Here is a 17,403-nt window from a genome sequence, read left to right on the forward strand (position 1 = left end):
TGAGATGCACACTTTGACGGGTCTGTATTTTACCTTACCTACCTTGGACTTGACTTTGAAGGCTAACTTCTATGTGGACCTGCCACTAGAGGGGGGATGGAGAGAGACACTTTGCCAGTGTGTTTTACAGCTGTTTGCTAGACAGCAAAGGAATGTTGAGACTGAAAACTCCTAGGTTTGTTTCCATGTTCTGTAGGGGAGTGTGCTATAGTGGTTACAGCCTTTCCCTGCCCACTTCTGTTCCTATCACCCACTGTCTAGCTCCTGTCCACCCCCTCCCCCAACTTTTTCTTCCTCGGTTTCTGTTCATCCCCTACTTTCCACTACTCTGTGACTACTGTCAGTCCTGTCCCGCTTGTATCCTCTCCCATCCCAGCTCATATTCCTGTCTGGCCTCCCCCCTGCAAGGGTCTTATCTCCCTCCTGCCCTTCATCTCTTCCTCTCTTCTGCACCCCAACCCCAGTTCCTCTCCCCTCTGCATTCAAGTAAAGCTTGTTCCTCCACCTCCGACCTAACCTGTCTGGGTGCCAGCAGGGGGAGTATTGAGAGCACAGAATAGTTTCCTTGTTCTCAGTTCTGGCACCACTGTGTCCCCGGGTGGCTGGGAGGAGCAATTACAGAGGAAAGTCATCAGCTCCTGCTGCCCTGCCCTGACAGGAGTCCACACTGAATCATCACTACTGAACAAGTGTGAACTGAGATTCTTGAGAGCCTTATAACTTTGCCAAATTTGGGTGGGATTTCACCAGAGGGCAAAAGGTACATCCCTGACACCAGCGTGTGTCCCCCCCGCCAAATTTCAAATCACTGCTCGAAAGTATGAAGGCGCTAGAACATCTCAACAAAATGATTGTAAGAATTTTTTTAACACAGGCAAAACATATTTTCCCCTAACCTCATTCTCAGAAATGGCTGAACTGTTTTAGTTGAATATTAAATAAATAAATAAATAAATAAAAATCAGTCAGAGGCAGACATCAGCATCAGAAATGTCCACCTGAATGGTATAAGTTTGGCAAAATTATAAGCAAGTAAAAATAGGGTCTTAATGTAGGAAGTGTCAGGCAACCTGAACTATAGGGCTTGCAAACTGCACTGCCTGTCATTTAAAAGCACCTGTCTTAGGCTCTAGCCACTCATCTCAAAATTTAGATATACAGTCAGTAAACAGTAAGCACAACAGTTACTCCCTACCCCAAACCAAAAATAACCAGCCTCAGTAAAATTCCCAACAATGCTCTTCTACATGTCACCCCTGTCATTTTCCTTCTTCTCCCAAATCCTGGCTATACAGCTGGGCCTTGCAACGTGCCCTGAAAATCACCAAGTTCAGATCATTTGACACCAAGACAAGAGGGAGAAAATAGCTTCCAAAGTTAAGGGCCCCTTAGGGCCTGTAGGGTTCATCCTGCCAATGACTCCCTCTCTTATCCTAAGGGGGATCCAGTGCTTCCATTGATCACCACTGTGGCAGTATGGTACTGAAGTAGACGGGGTGTCAGTTTGATAGGTCTGAAGCCATTTAAGAATTTATAAGTCAAAAGCAACACCTTAAATTCTGCCTAGAATATAGGCATCATGCTCCCACTGAAGTATGTTTCTTTAATGAGGGAGGTGCTACATTCTGTACCAACTTTATATATCAGGTTGTCTTAAGGTTTAGACCAGTGTAGAGCATGTTGCATTAACCTAATCGCAAAGGATCAGACGAAAAGAAAGTCACAATCTCCTTGCTAGGCCGAGATGGAAAAATCAAAAATTTCTTAACTGATGATGTACTTTCTAGGAGTGGTTTCAGAGTAGCAGCCGTGTTAGTCTGTATCCGCAAAAAGAACAGGAGTACTTGTGGCACCTTATGCTCAAATAAATTTGTTAGTCTCTAAGGTGCCACAAGTACTCCTGTTCTTTTTTTCTAGGAGTGATCACTTCTTAACAGATACACCTTATTTCACAAAACTATTGTAACTATGTGTATGGACCTTGGTCATCACAGAAATACCTGAGAGATTTATTTTGGGTGAGGGAGGCAATCTGGGGCAGGGTCATTCTTGGAAAGAAGATCAACAGATAGTGCACATTTCATTCAGGATCATTCAGGCTGTTCCAGTAAGAGACATTTTTGACACAGCAAGCAGTACACAAAAATGAGTAGGGAGCAGTGTTCCCTCTAATTTTTTTCATACATGTGCAGAATGAATTTTGTTATGTGCACCATATCGAGGTAATGTGCGGATATGCACCACCAGTAGAAACCAAAAACCTAGATATGATATATATATTTTTAAAAAGTTGCCATAGGGATAATTACTCCAGCCAGGACAGGTTAGGCATTTTAGAACTCACTTCTCAAATAATTAAATTTAAGCGTAAGAGAAATAAAAATTATGAAATGCATAGGCCAGTCAAAAAACTAAAATAACACACTTTTGAAAGAAGTATCAAGAAGTAACAATACAAGTATATGTTGGGAGGTCAGTGTGACAGAGACGCACCCCATGTGTGGTGTGTGTGTGTGACAGAGATGTGTGTTGCCTCTTTAAGTATGCTGCCCCCACTTTAAGTATGCTGCCCTTTTAAGTAGATCAGCACATTCAGACACAGCAGCAGCTGCCAGCAAGCTCCCTCCCTCCTGAGCCCTGTCGTGTCCCCCGCCCCCCCGCTCTGTGGAGATGGGGTACAGGGGTGGGGGGAGGGGAACACCGAGACACCAGCACCTCTGGGCCCCTCCCCCCCACTCTGCACAGCAAGCAAGAGGCTCCTGGGAACAGCTCTAAGGCAGAGGGCAGGAGCAGCAAGGCAGTGGGGGGGAGGGACACCTGAAGTACACCTGGCACTTGATAGACTGCTGGGCAGCCGCCCAGTTGCGCAGCTAGGAGGGAACTTAGGTAGGGAGGGAGAGGTAAGAAAGACAGAAGTTCTGTCCTCCTTAAATAGTATATTTATGATATTTTTAGGGATCTCTGCTTTGTACAATTTCTTAACTGATGGTGTTTCTGCAGAATAACCAGGGGCGGCTCTAGGCACCAGCAAGGCAAGCACGTGCTTGGGGCAGCGCATTTGCAGGAGCGGCAGGGATCCAGCATGGGAGCTGAGAACCAAGAGGGGGCCCTGGGAGCTGTAGTTCCTTGGTTAGCTCCCTGCTTATAGAGCCAGCCCTGGAGCAGGGAAAGAACTACATTTCCCAGCATTCCCTTGGCCACTACCAACAGGAAAGAGGGGGAGGGAGTGAGGAAGCTGAGACCTCATGCTGTAGCCTGCTGTGAATGGAGAGCTGCGCTGTGAGTGGAGAGCTGCACTGTGAGTAGGGATTCCATATTTTAACATTCAAAAAATAGGACACTCCACGGGGAGGGAGGGTAGCCCCACCCTGCCCCCATCCACTCCCTCCAACTGCCCCCCACAGAAACCCCAACCCATCCAACCCCCCTGCTCCCTGTCCCCTAATCACCCCCTCCCGGGACCCCTGCCCCAACTGCCCCCAGGACCCCACCCCCTATCTAAGCCCCACTGGTCTTTGTCCCCAACTTCCCCCTTCTTGAGACCCTCCCCCAACTTCCCCTCTAGGACCCCACCCCCTACCTGTCCCTTGACAAACCCCTGGGACTCCCATGCCTATCCAACTGCTGCCTGTCCCCTAACTGCCCCCCCCCAAACCCCTGACCCATTTAACCCCCCCTTCTCCCTGCCCCTGACTGCCCCCCCGAACCTCCACCCCATCCAACCCCCCTGCTCCCTGTCCCTTGACTGCCCCCCCGGAACCCCCTACCCCTTCTCCAACCCCCCAGCCCCCTTACCGTGCCACTCAGACCAGCGTGTCTGGCTTCGTGCAGCGCCAGACACGCTGCTGCATACATGCTGCTGTGCTCCCCTGCGGAGCCACAGCCCCCCAGCATCTGCCTTCCAGATTTGAACACCTCAAAATTCAGGAGTGCTCAAGCTCAGTTTGGGCAGCTGTTACTTCATTTCTCCCAAATCAAATATACTGATCCACTGTAACTTGCTGTAGAAAAAGTAGGATAAAATTGAGCAAGAAATGCTTCCCAGTGGTTATTAGGACTGGAATTGCTATTTTCAACAGCCATTGCCTTTTGTTTGTTTGTTTGTTTAAAAGGAAGACAGTGATATTGCATTGGCAAATTCCCCATAGAAAGAAAGAAAGAGTGGAACAAAAGAATAATAAAGGCACCTCAACTTTTCCTCATTTATGTAGGACAGTCTTATAATATGTGTCCAGATATCCTCCAATCACACAAGCTGAAAATTGTTCCACTTTACTGCAGTTCTATAACCATATGGGAACCAATCCTGTCTGTGTTCTGTGCACATCTAAAATTCCTGCTGAATGACCTGCCGTGGGAGCGAGTTACCAGTGACCCAGGGCTGCGGCGGAAGGAGGGTGCAGGTGTGTGTGGGGGGGGTGAGCCCAGGGCTGGGGTGGCAGGAGGTGTGTGTGGGGGGGGGTAGGGGGAACCCAGAGCTGGGGCGGCAGGGTGTGTGTGTGTGTGTGTGGGAGAGCCCAGGGCTGGGGCGGCAGGGGGGTGCGGGTGTGGGGGGGTGAGAGCCCAGCGCTAGAGAGGCAGGGGGGTGCGGGTCAGGGGGGTGCGAGCCCAGGGCTGGGGAGGCAGGGGGGTGCGGGTCAGGGGGTGAGAGCCCAGGGCTGGGGCAGCAGGGGAGTGCGGCGAGGAGCCCAGGGCTGGGATGGGGGGCAGCCAAAATTTTTTTTGCTTGGGGCGGCAAAAAACCTAGAGCCGGCCCTGAGAATAATGAAGGTCAAACTTGTAGTTCTTTATAAAAGTGTTGGTGGAAGACCATATTGTTAGCTTTACAGACTTCCTATGTGGTAGCTGCTACCCTTTCTGTTTGTGATGCTGTCATGGAATGTACTAAATGGGCCCCAATTCCTTCTGGAAATGGTTCATAAAGAGCTGTGCAGACATCAAAGCTGCAGAGTTTGAGCCAGTGGAAGTTGTGCTACTTAAGTGCTACTGAAAATCCACCCTTAGATGTCTTAATTTGGATTTAGAAGCCTAATTTTTAGGCTCCTATTTATTGGCCGAAATTTATTAAACAGCTCATTGTTTGGAAGGGTTGTTTTCAGTTACTACATTAGTATATGTCTGCCTGCAATGACTCACTAAGGATCTGATCCTGTACCATGGAAGACAATGGGAGCTTTATCATGAACTTCAGTGGATGTAGGATTAAGTCCAAAATACTGTTCTTGGTTGTAGCAGATAGAAGTGGTTGAATACACTGTAACAGATCCTCTCTCTAACACTGTAGGTCAGTTCTAGTTTTCTCACTTCATGGGCAATATATCCATCCTGAACAACTCCTTGGGACCTTCTGGCCAGTCAGGATCAACAAAGACTTGAGATATTAATTCTGCAGTTCTTATACAATGGGCCTTATAGAAAAGCAAAAACCGCAAGTAGTACCAGGAGAAAGACTAGTTGTACTTACTAGTCACTGTATGTATACACTGACAGCCATTTGTTTAAGAATCATTGTGAATAGAATCAAATTCTGTTGATGCTCACCTACCAAAGGGTTTTTCTGGATAATTGGGAGAAACTATAGATCTTCCCATCTTAACCCAGTTCCCTCAGGATAAGTGAGAATTGTTGTAATGTTTTAAATTAATGGAGATATCCTATCTCCTAGAACTGGAAGGGACCTTGAAAGGTCATTGAGTCCACCCCCCTGCCTTCACTAGCAGGACCAAGTACTGATTTTTGCCCCAGATCCCTAAGTGGCCCCCTCAAGAATTGAACTCTCAACCCTGGGTTTAGCAGGCCAATGCTCAAACCACTGAGCTATCCTTCCCCCCAAATGTTATTTTTATTTGTCAAATTGTGTGGCATTTGATCTATAATTTTATGGAGATTATCATCCAACTGGAGTATCTTCCTCTCTCATACCAGTTTTTCTTGTGGAAGATGTTCTTGTAGATTCTTTATTAAGCCCTTTTCCATGGGCTGTCAATAATGTTTGGTATACTCGTTCTCTGGACAGCTTAGCAAGCATCTGGCACAGCATTTGAATTTATATTAATATATTAAGGAATGTCCAGCTATACATCTGTCTTGAAGAAAATAAGGTTTTTGCGCATCTTGAGACCATATGGACCTGCCTTTAACTATTGACACCTCTTCAATGTTCTCCCAACTCTCATATCTCCTGTTGTGCATGGAGATTTGTGAGTCTCCATCGTCTCTTTTTGGCTTATATGAAACTGTCTTGTACAATTTTTGTTGCTATAAGATTGGAGAATCTTGGTTTTGTGGAAACTCATTTCAAGTTTTTTAGTATGAATCTAACAAACATAGTCTTTTTAGAGAAGAGATAGCTAATTACTTACCTATAATTCTAATTTTCTGAAGATACTATTTGACTAGATTTCTAATTTCTAACCCACCTCCCCTCAGGCTTATGGAGAGAGGACATTTTCTGTGTCTAAATTTTTCTTGTTTTTTATCATATGCATATTCTTTGGGCATATCTGTTACGTTTAAAATGCAGAGAGCTCTTTGCTTCCAGCTCATCAAGGAACTGAAGGAGAATGTTGTTGTTAGTTGGTCTCAGATGGAGAATGAGGGTGGTTTGCCTGTGGAAAGGGCCCCAAACTGTTGAAAACAAGAGTAGTTATGGCTTGTTATAAGGTCACAAGTAAGTAATCTATTTCTTGCTCATCTTGCAGTATTACTAGTGTTAGTGTTTTAATTAAATGCATATATTTTTGAATATATTATAATTTGGTTATATATCACATCTAGGCAGACAAAATTCAGATAATACAGAAATAGGTTAAATGAAAAACTGTAACTTTTCCCAAAAATGCATCTGGAATTGAAATTCTGACTCTCTCTTGCTCACAGGCTGAGGCAAAAAAAAAATGATTACTTGTTCATAGATAGCTAAACTAAAACTTCAAATTGGTTTTCAGACAAGAAAATAAGGTGGTCCCAATTTTCAGGTTGTAGTCTTATTTTCTCGAGTAAATTTAAAATGAAATACTGTTGCTGGTGTGGTTGTCTTACAGGCAAATTTCTGCATTCTGTCTTATGTTTCAACTGTTGTTACCAGGGTTTCATTTTGATTCTCTTGACTCCATGATCATGGACACCTTTTGTCCATGCTGCAATAGAAAATAAATGTCACTGCCAGCACCTATCTGAGACTGAGTCAGAACTGAGCCTATAATACTTTGAAGTCAGTTAAAATTCTCATATTTAAATATCATATGTAGTATTCCTCTAGTTTGAAATCAAAATAACACAAGTACAATCTTCCACTAGAGTTGCATACTGTTGCTGTTGAGTGCCTACTCTGACTGTCCACAGATAGCTTCTGTTCTTTAAGTTCATTATAGGAAAACCCATCTTCTGTTCCTGTAGTGCTAAAGGACAAAAGAACATATCCTGACAAGCTTGTGGTGACCTGTGGTGAAAAGTTTTGTTAATCATATATGAAACTGATCACTTTTTGTGTATTTGATGGTCCTTAATTGTAATTTTAGAGGAAACCATTGTTAAAAGGCACACTCATTTTCCTCTTCACTCCATGTACATTGTAGTAGATCACATGTTTTTTAAACAATAGGTCTCTGTGAAATCAAAGCATTGAAACCATGTATGTGGTAGTTGCTGTTTGTTCTCAGAAAACCAAAATTATTTCCCCCATTCAAATTTGTCATCCTTAAGAGGCAGGGTTGTCTTTCATTGCTGTGAGTTCCACCAGAGACCTCTTGCAAAACCTCAAACGAGATATTTCTCAAGATAGAAAGAGAGACATCAGGTACAGTATCATTACATCCATCCGTCTACGATTTCTGTCCACAGACTTGCCTGTCTTGATCTCCTCAAGAATACTCCCAACTTCCCCAGATCCCTAAGTGGCCCCCTCAAGGATTGAACTCACAACCCTGGGTTTAGCAGGCCAATGCTCAAACCACTGAGCTATCCCTCCCCCCGGGCTTGGGGGAGGGACTACCTGAAAAAGTTTCTTCAAAGTGTTCCATACCGACTAGCAATCCAGCATATACACCTCTACTCCGATATAACGCTGTCCTCGGGAGCCAAAAAATCTTACCGCGTTATAGGTGAAACCGTGTTATATCGAACTTGCTTTGATCCGCCGGAGCGCACAGCCCTGCCCCCCCAGAGCGCTGCTTTACCACGTTATATCCGAATTCGTGTTATATCGGGTCGCGTTATATTGGGGTAGAGGTGTATTGTAGATACCTCCCAAATAGCTTACTATTGCCTCAGTCATCAGCAAGAGTTTGATGTTTTTCCTCTTTTGGGACTGAAATGGAAAACATTAAAATGTCTTTCAAAATACATTCACGCTTCTAAAGATAGGATTAATTTTTTTTGAGATCCTGAATTGCAAGCTCAAGTTTGCTGTGGTGCACAACAGCAACATAAAAAGGGTGTATGTTGTCTAAACTTGGCCTATACACCACTTGAACAGCCTTTATTCACTGCTGCACTTTCTAAATTTAGGCTAGTCAGTTCTAATTTGAACTCAACCACTTTTAAAGCTCTTTTTACTTTGTGTATGTTACCATTAGCTGTCCCAGATTCGAAGTCTACTTCTGTATGTCAGCAAAGGGAGTACAAAATTTATTGTCATGCACAAATCTGCTGTATACCTTACTCTTGCTCTGCTACAGACTTGTCAGTAGATCCATGCAATGTGCACAGCAATAAATCTTGCATTCTGTATGCATTCCTGAGAAGTTTTTTACAGTTGTCTCTATTAAGACATGTACTCCAATGATCTAGATGATCCACGAATAAGATCATTTTTAGTCTTGTTCTAAATTTTGAACACATTATTTTTGGACTTATTTCAAAATCTGAAACCATGCTTAGTGACTGTGTAAGTGATGTTAAACAAGGTGTCAAACATTTGTCTCCTCATGTTCTATTTTAAAGAGTAACAAGTATTAACTTCTTGTGGGCAAATTTTCACATCTTCTGCTTCCATGCATTTTATGTTAGTATAGAGAAGTTATGTACATGTGAGAATCAACATAAAAGCTCTTATAACCCACTTACAAGAGAACTGCCTTTATCAGAAAGCTACTCATGTTTTCTAGAAATTATACTCATAGACTCATAGATTTTAAGGTCAGAAGGGACCATTGTGGTCATCTAGTCTGACCTCCCGCATGATGCAGGCCACAAAAGCTGATCCACCCACTTTCCCTTAACTCAGCTGTTGAAGTCTCCAGATCGTGATTTAAAGACTTCAAGTCGCAGAGAATCCTCCAGCTTGCGACCGCTGCCCTATGCTGCGGAGGAAGGCGAAAAACCTCCAGGGCCTCTGCCAATCTACCCTGGAGGAAAATTCCTTCCCGACCCCAAATATGGCGATCAGTAGAACCCCGAGCATACAGGCAAGAATCTCCAGCCGGACCCTTTCAGTTTACCAGCGATGGCACGTTATTGCCTAGTTGACTAAAATCACGTTATCCCATCAAACATTTAATATTTCTGTCACATAATCCATGGATGTTTAGCTATCCATGAATTCTGGAAAATGTGTCTTATGTCTGTTTTTCATATACCTTAGCATACTCTTCTAAGCCACATGTTTTATGCTGACTTTGCCCAGAGCCTCAAGTATTACACTCTGCTGAGTCACCCCTAAAAAACAATAGGGTGATTTAATGTGTTAGACATTTTTCAAACTAGTCCCAGTGAAGTCAATGGGACTACTCCTGGAGTAAAGTGCTACTGAATGTGACTAACGGTATTAGAATCTGGTTCTTTTAAGGGTGTAGCAAAGTACTGAGAGAGGCCATCTCCCTCCTAAAACCAAATTGATTTTGCAAAAACAGCAAAGTGTCAAACTGTAGTATATTTTATTACAAAGCCTATATTGGATGAATTGGCAAATTAAACTATTGCTGGTCTTTCTGAAAAAATAACTATAAAGTTTTTCACTCCATGAGCATTAAACTATCTGATAGTACATTTTATCTTGCAAAATTTATTCTCCATCTTAAAATCAAACTAAACTAGGAGTTTCAGCAACCTACTGCTAATTTTGCAAGGTTCTTAACAGTTCTAAAAAGCCTACTGTTGAATGGCTGAAAAATTGAAGCTGTTTCTTGTCTTTCTGGCAATGATAGGAATGTTTTTGAACTACCTGGCTGTAGCAGAAAATTCCAGACCCAATCTCTTTCCTCCCAATTGCCAAAGACTTCTTATGGGAACATTAACATTCACAGAGATGCCAATTCTCATGATTTAATCACGAGTCTTGCAGCATTTGGTGTCTTTTCTTGAAGTCTCTGTGGCATTTGGGTTTTTGAGTATATGGAATAGCACCACTTCTCCCATCAAATCTGACTACTCTGTGCTCAGACTTGTCTGTCAGTTTTATTTTAAAAATACACAAGAACCCTTCTTAAACTTCAAGAATGCTCTTACAACATTTGTGTTTTTTAAAATGATATATGTAGTACAATAATGGTTATTTTTTATTTTCAGAAAAGCATTTTTCATTTAAATTATTTATTTTCAGTTGCACAATACAATACGCAATTCTTTATCCATTTCAACTTGGACTATAGCTCATTGGAGTAGTAAACTGATTACTGGCTCACTTGAAAGCAAGCATTTTAGCAGCAAATTGTGGTAGTGCTAATATCTAGATGTATTCTATATGGTGTACAAAAGCTATATTGATCTGTCACACATATTTTAGAAAAAAATATTATTAAATCAGAACAAGTGTTTCTTAGACATTTGAAATATTCTGGAGTTTAGAATATTTCTATCACTGTGTTTGAAATCCTAATACAGTAATTTTCTGTAATGTGCATTAAATAATCTTGACTTCAGCTTTTTTTAGTTAACTTGCTAGATTAATTTTCTGTAGTAAATATACGTCTTCTAATGAATACAAGAGAGAAATTTTATATAAAACTTTTTTTTTTTTCCAGGTATTTATAGCAGCAATGATGTAGCAGTATCATTTCCTAATGCAGTATCTGGCTCAGGATCTAGCACTCCCGTTTCCAGTTCTCATTTACCTCAGCAGGCTTCTGGTCACTTGCAGCAAGTGGGGTCTTTGTCACCTTCAGCTACACCTTCTGTAACTACTGTTGTTGCTACAACTCAGGTAAATCATCACAGGCATTTGGGTGGGTAAAAATATTATTACAAATTGTTTTTCAGTTTAAAAGAATTAAAGATTTCTCAGCTTGGAAAATTTCAGTCCAAATTGTTCTAATTGGAGAATTTAAAAGCAACTGGAAACAGGGTCGTACAATGGGAAGCATCTGACAACCTTAATAACAGGCATTGCCACCAGCCCTGCCTATAACATTTGGCCCTCTAAGAGGTCAATTTCCCAGAGCTGAAAACTATTATGAGCAAAAGTGATTGGGAGGAAATACTTAATCTGAATGATGAGTAGGAGTTGTTTAAAAATATTTTACTAGCTGCCCAAAATGCCACAATTCTGCAATCCGAAAAGAAGGCTATGCCTGGTTGAGAAGGGAAGGGAGTGAAAGCAGCAATAATAAAATAAAATAACCCAATATATTTTACAAATGGGGAAAAGGAGGGTAGTTCATAGCAATGACTATAAATCAGAAATTACACAATGCAGACAATTGATAAGATAAACATATTAATGAAAAGTATTATGGCCATTAGTGTTAGACAATAAACAATTTTATTTTTGCATACCCATCTTCATGCAGTGCTTTGAGACCCCCTAGTGAATAACCACTGTGTAAATACAGAGCACTGCTGCTGTTGTTTTTAAATGGAATCCAAGGGTGATAGCTTTTGGTTCCTTGTTTAAGCACTAACCTACACTCCCCTTGAAAGCCAAACACAGAATCTCAAAATCCCTTCATTCAGCATTGTCAGGCAGATAAACTGATGCACGTGCTTGAATGTCTTGTTTTTCAGTTTCCTTAAAAAAAACAAAACAACAACAAAAAACAAACAAAAAAACCCCACAACACCACACGCACAACGTGGAAATTCAATACAAAAAGTTGAATTAGAAGAACATAAAGTTTGCAAAGTGAAATGTTAACAAGTTAGGAAATTCCAAAATTAATTATTTTACTCCTTAGTAGTATTTAATTACATAATCATACTACCTCCTCAGTTCCCAATCTGTAAAACAAGGATAATACAGATAATACAGTTAGAAGGCCCAGTCACTCAGCCTTCCCCAAACTCTAGCAGCCTTTCCCCAGCCTTGGGGCTAAAGATTCAGAGAGCCTGAGCACTCAGACTCTGGCCCTAGAGCTGGGACGGAGGCTGAAAGGTTTCTGCTTTTCCAACCCTGGAGCTGGGGAGGAGGCTGAGAGCCAGGACACTCAGCCTCAGCAGCCCTCCTGGAAAACTTGTGTCAATTTCACTTTGGGCAGAAGAGTGGGAAATTTCCTGCGGAAAATTTAAGTTTTGCAAAAAGGGCATTTTTTGTCGGAAAATCAGTCAGATGAAAAATTTCCAACCAGCTCTAACAAAAACTGTTTAATCAGTGCAGGGTTCAGAGGTTATGCAGTAAATAAGGCATGGGACAACACAATGAATATTAATAGGGCCCTACCAAATTCACAGTCCATTCTGGTCAATTTCATGGCCAGAGGATTTTAAAATTGGTCAGTTACATGATTTCAGATGTTTAAATCTGATATTTCACAGTTTTGTAACCGTGGGGGGGGCTTACCCAAAATTTGATCAGGTTGCAAAGTTGTTGTAGGGGGGTTCCCAAGATTGCCACCCTCACTTCTATGCTGTCTTCAGAGCTGGGCTCTGAGGGCAGTACCCTCCCAGCAGTTAGAGGAGGTTCCCAGAGGTGGAGGTGTGGGTAGGATCTGCCCCATATTCCTGGGAGCACCCCAGCCAAGGGTTCCTAGCTTGTAGTCCATGCCAGAGACAGATTAAGGTAGGTGCCCCCAGGCAATTTGCGAGCCCCTAGGAAAAATGAATGCCCCAGGCCTGGAAAAAGCCCCAGGGTAGAAGCCCCTATCGGGTCACTCCAAGCCCCTGCAGGAGCCACAGGGGAAGAAGCCCCGAGCCGCGGCAGGGGGGCAGAAGCCGCGAGCCCGGGCTGCCCCAAGCCCTGGCTGGAGCGGCAGAGGGGAGACGCCCCGAGCCCGGGCTGCCCCAGCTGGAGTGGCAGGGGGCCAAAAGCCCTGAGCCCCGGCTGGAATGGTAGGGGGCTCAACCCCCAAATCTGGGCTGCCCTGAGCCCCAGCTGAAGCGGCTTGGAGGTGGATGCCCCGAGCCCGGGCTGCCCTGGCTGGAGTGGCTCGGGGGTGGACGACGTCCTGAGCCCCAGCTGTCCAGAGCCCTGGCTGGAGCAGCTCATGAGTGGACACCCCAAGCCTGGGCTGCCCTGGCCGAGGCTGGAAGGAGCGCAAGCCCACAGCCCCTGGAGGAACTGCCGGGGAAGGAAGCCCAGAGCTCAGTGCCCGGAGCTACGGCAGAAGCCGAGGTGGGAGGGGAGGGGAGAAGCCCAGAGCCCAGGCTGCCCCGGTAGTGAGGGGGTGGAGGGGAAGAGAAGCTCTGAGCTGCCCTGGCTGGAGTAGCAGGGGGCAGAAGCCCCGAGCCCAGGCTGCCCCAGCTGCAGCCGCCAGGAGCGGAAGCCCCCAATGGAGGAAGCCCTGGGCATGGCACCTGCAGCAGAACAGGAGGGGGAAAGAGCCCAGGCTGCTGTTGCCAGGAGCAAAAGCCCTCTGCCTGTCAGAAGCCGCTGTGGGAGGAAGCCCCGAAAGCCCCGAGCTCAGTACCTGGAACTGCAGCAGAAGTGGGAGGGGAAAAAAAGCCCGGAGCCCAGCTCCTGGGCTGCCGCAGTGCACAAGTGAGAGTCTATCAGTCTCATTTCTGCGCTGCCTCTGGATGTGGGTCTGATCTCCCCACCAAGAGCGGCTGTGCAGGGGAAGGACGACAACTGTCCCTCCCCAGCGTGGCTAGATTAGCAGCTAGGAACCCCAGGCTCCCAGCAGCAGGGGAGATCAGATTTCATGGGAGAGGGCTGATTTCACAGTCCGTGACATGTTTTTCACAGCCATGAAATTGGTAGGGCCCTAAATATTAAAGATAAAAATTATTGATCAGCTGCTTCACCATTCATTCACCTGTCAGTAGTTGTGCGTGCATTCTGGTGAATATTTTAGTTATTTTTTAAAAGAGTGAGAGAAAAAGATTGAGAAAATAACTTAAAATTCACCAGAAAGTGTCTAAAACTTTCCAGACTCATTGTTTATTTGAAAATTTATCACTTGGAACAACTCTTGCATCCCCCCCCACCCCCCCCACCACCACCACCACCACCACCACCTCCTCTTTTCTGTTTCTGCTGCCATTTGTAGACAATATGACTCACTGGCCACCATGCCTCCAGTGGCTGTGCATGGTGTAGCAGGCTCTCCTTTGTATCTCGTTCTGACTGCCCTTCCAGCCCTGCAGTGGTCTGCTGCCTCTTGTAACTCAGCCCTCTGGCCGGGTCACTTTTAGTCCTGCCCCTTCCGGGAAAACCCAAGTACAATGTGCCACTGGTCTGGAGGCCTCACACCAGAGGTTTGGACCAACTTCAGGCGTTTAGGACTGTCAGCCCTTGGCTCTGTGGTCTTCATGCTCCCATCCTACACAAGCTGGTAGGGGAACCAGGCCTGCTCTCTACTCTGGGTTCCAGCCCAGAGACCTTGAATGAAGCAGAGTTCGTTCAGACTCTCTGCTGTGTCCCTGGGCTGCTTCCTACAGTGGCCTTTAGGTAGGCATTTCTCATATCTCTTCCCTAGCTGACTCTTGCAGGATCCAAAAGAAAGGGGATCCAATCTAGTTGAGGAACAAAAGAAACAAAAAGGTTCTGCACCAGGCCTACCTGCCCCAAGGGTTTTAGCTCCAGCTGATCATCCTTCACTCTCCCAGCCAACCCCCATTAAGCTTGGCTTTTCCTCTTTTACCTCCTCTCTCCAGGATTGACAATTACTGCAGGTGTTGGAAGGCAAAGCTGATTACACGCACAGGCCTCTTTAACCCCTCCTGGTCTAGTGTAGGGTTGGTATACCATCTCACACCTCCCAGTTGCTTTCCTTAGCTTGGCCTCTGCTCCTTGTACTATACATTTACATTCAATGAGACTTTATTGGCATGACAAGCTATTCAACTGTTACCAAAATATAAGAAAAAGACAGACCCCTCGGGTATCTGTCAGAGATGGATACGACCACTTAAGACAGGTATACACAGTGTGTTTTGAGGGTTGATCTGCTGTGTGTCTGTTTGTCATTGCTGTCCATTCTTCATCCAGTGGCAAGTTACTATGTAGGATGTACCATGCTGCTGTCTTTCCTTTATCCCAAAGTCAGGCACAATTTTTCCTTCTCACTTTCTGATGAGAAGTTTTTTGATTCCTGTTAATGTGAGGAAATAAGCTTTCTTGCATTTCTTTGCATTTGGACAGTGAAGTACAAATAGTCTCTGTCACCATCTCTTCTTTGTCATACTGGCTACACAGTTGCTCCTCTGACTTTAAACTGTGCTTTATATCTGTTGGTTTGCACCTCTAGTTTGTGATAATTGATTCTGTATTTGCAGAGTCTGCCTTAGTTTTTCACATTTTACTATGATGAGGTTGTTTGATAGTTTTGTACGGGGATCTGCAGAAGTCTAGCATGTTGCTTTTTTTATTTGTTGTTATCTTCTCAGTGATTAGTATACTGATGCTCTGACATCTTAAGTATTTTTTGGTATTGAGCAGGATTGTTTGTGCTCCATTGGTCAGGAAGTTATAATTGTTAGACCCAGGGAACAGATATATAAGTAGATCATAATTTCATTATAATGGCACAAGATTGCCACTAATGTTAGGTTGTGTCATGACTAAGGCTAATATTTTGTTGCAGATATTTTTTAGTAAAGGTCATGGACAGGTCACGGGCAATAACCAGAAATTCACAGAAGCCTGTGACTTGTCCCTGACTTATGCTAAAAATATCCCTGACAAAATGGGAATGAAGGAGGATTCAGCACCTGCAGCGGCTGGAAGCTCTGGGGTCCCCCGCTGCCTGCTGGGTCCTTCCTTCCTCCCCCTGCCACCATGGCTGAGAGGTTGGGGGTCACCTCATCACCTGCAGAGGCCAAGAGCTCTGGAGACCCCCGACCCAGGCAGCTGCAGGGGGCAACCTTAACTCTGCACTTCCTGGTTTTCAGAAGTTTGAGTTTTACTCAACTCAGCAATCTGCAAGGGGATGACATACCCCCAGCAAAACTAAACTCTGCATTAATGAGTTTTTTTGCCATTGAATTTAGATTTACTTTTTGATCCTCTAGTTTAGTGGTTCTCAACCTATTTTCCATTGTGGGGCACATATGTAGCTCAGTCTGTATGTTATGCAGGGCCACATCCACACAATATATATACTACTTGTATGGCCCTGAGGATGTCACATGGGCCGCAGCTGTGTGCTGATTGGACTGTAAGTTGCCTATGGGCCACGGGGTTGAGAACCATTGCTCTAGTTCTTTGTTGTGAAAGGGAGTGTTTGCTGTTTTGGCTGAGATGGAATCAAAAGTTAACTATTCTTTTCTGTATGTTGATTAAATGGGGGAAATCAGCCCAGTTCTGGTCTGTAGTCATTGTTGCTGGAGTTCCTGTGCATATGGGTGGATTTGTAGAACTGCAGTTGTAGATTTTCTGTTGGAGTGTTATCCCAGTCAGTGTATGATTGTACTGTCAAATAATTTTAGCAGTAGTTTTACTAGGGAGATTGTATGTATCTAGTGGTTTCTTTATAACATAGAAGATCCACTGACCTTTTTCTTTTAATGCTTTTGTAACCAGTCTGAAGTGCCTTGATGCATTTATTATGAAATGTAGGAATGTGTAATTTTAGTATGTGTTCAAGCTCCATGTCTCTGTAATAAAATTTGATTCTATTTTGGTAGTTCAGGGACTATTTTCCAAATTAACCTGTAGGGTCCATTTATTGCAGTAGGTTTCTAGAAGTAAATTTCTCTGTGAGGCCATTTTTTGTAGGTGATAGCATGACCAGGTCTTCAGCATACAGCAGACATTTTATTGCACCTACAGTTTCATCGTCAGCAGGCATCTCCCAGTAAGCAAAGCTGTAAGGCAGCTACAGGAGATGTGTAGAGAGTGGGGCATGGGTAGTCAGGTCTAATGTTTAGAGTCAGGAGCCTGGAGCTGGGATCAGAGTTAAGTGCCAAGCCAATGGTTAGAGCTGGAGACACAGTCAGGTGCCAAGTCACAGGTCAGAACCAGAGACAAAATTAGGAATCAAGCCAGGATTTGAAGCCGGAGTTAGCATTAGGTATAGGGTATAGGAACAGGTACCTGAAGCGATGCATGAAAGCGGGAAGCGGAAACAGACTAGGGTCTGGGATAAGAAA

General features: G+C 44.2%; 1 protein-coding gene across 1 annotated transcript in view; it reads left to right on the top strand.

Moving 5' to 3' along the window:
• The window catches only part of MLLT10 (MLLT10 histone lysine methyltransferase DOT1L cofactor), a 206,813-nt gene that overhangs the window by 157,581 nt on the left and 31,829 nt on the right, over positions 1–17,403 (top strand). Inside the window, exon 12 of the mRNA XM_065397985.1 lies at positions 10,962–11,140. Within this exon, the coding sequence (XP_065254057.1) occupies positions 10,962–11,140 (179 nt within the window). The remainder of the gene's footprint in view (positions 1–10,961; positions 11,141–17,403) is intronic.

The sequence above is a fragment of the Emys orbicularis genome, chromosome 2, assembly GCF_028017835.1.
Source record: "Emys orbicularis isolate rEmyOrb1 chromosome 2, rEmyOrb1.hap1, whole genome shotgun sequence".
NCBI classification, from domain to species: domain Eukaryota; kingdom Metazoa; phylum Chordata; order Testudines; family Emydidae; genus Emys; species Emys orbicularis.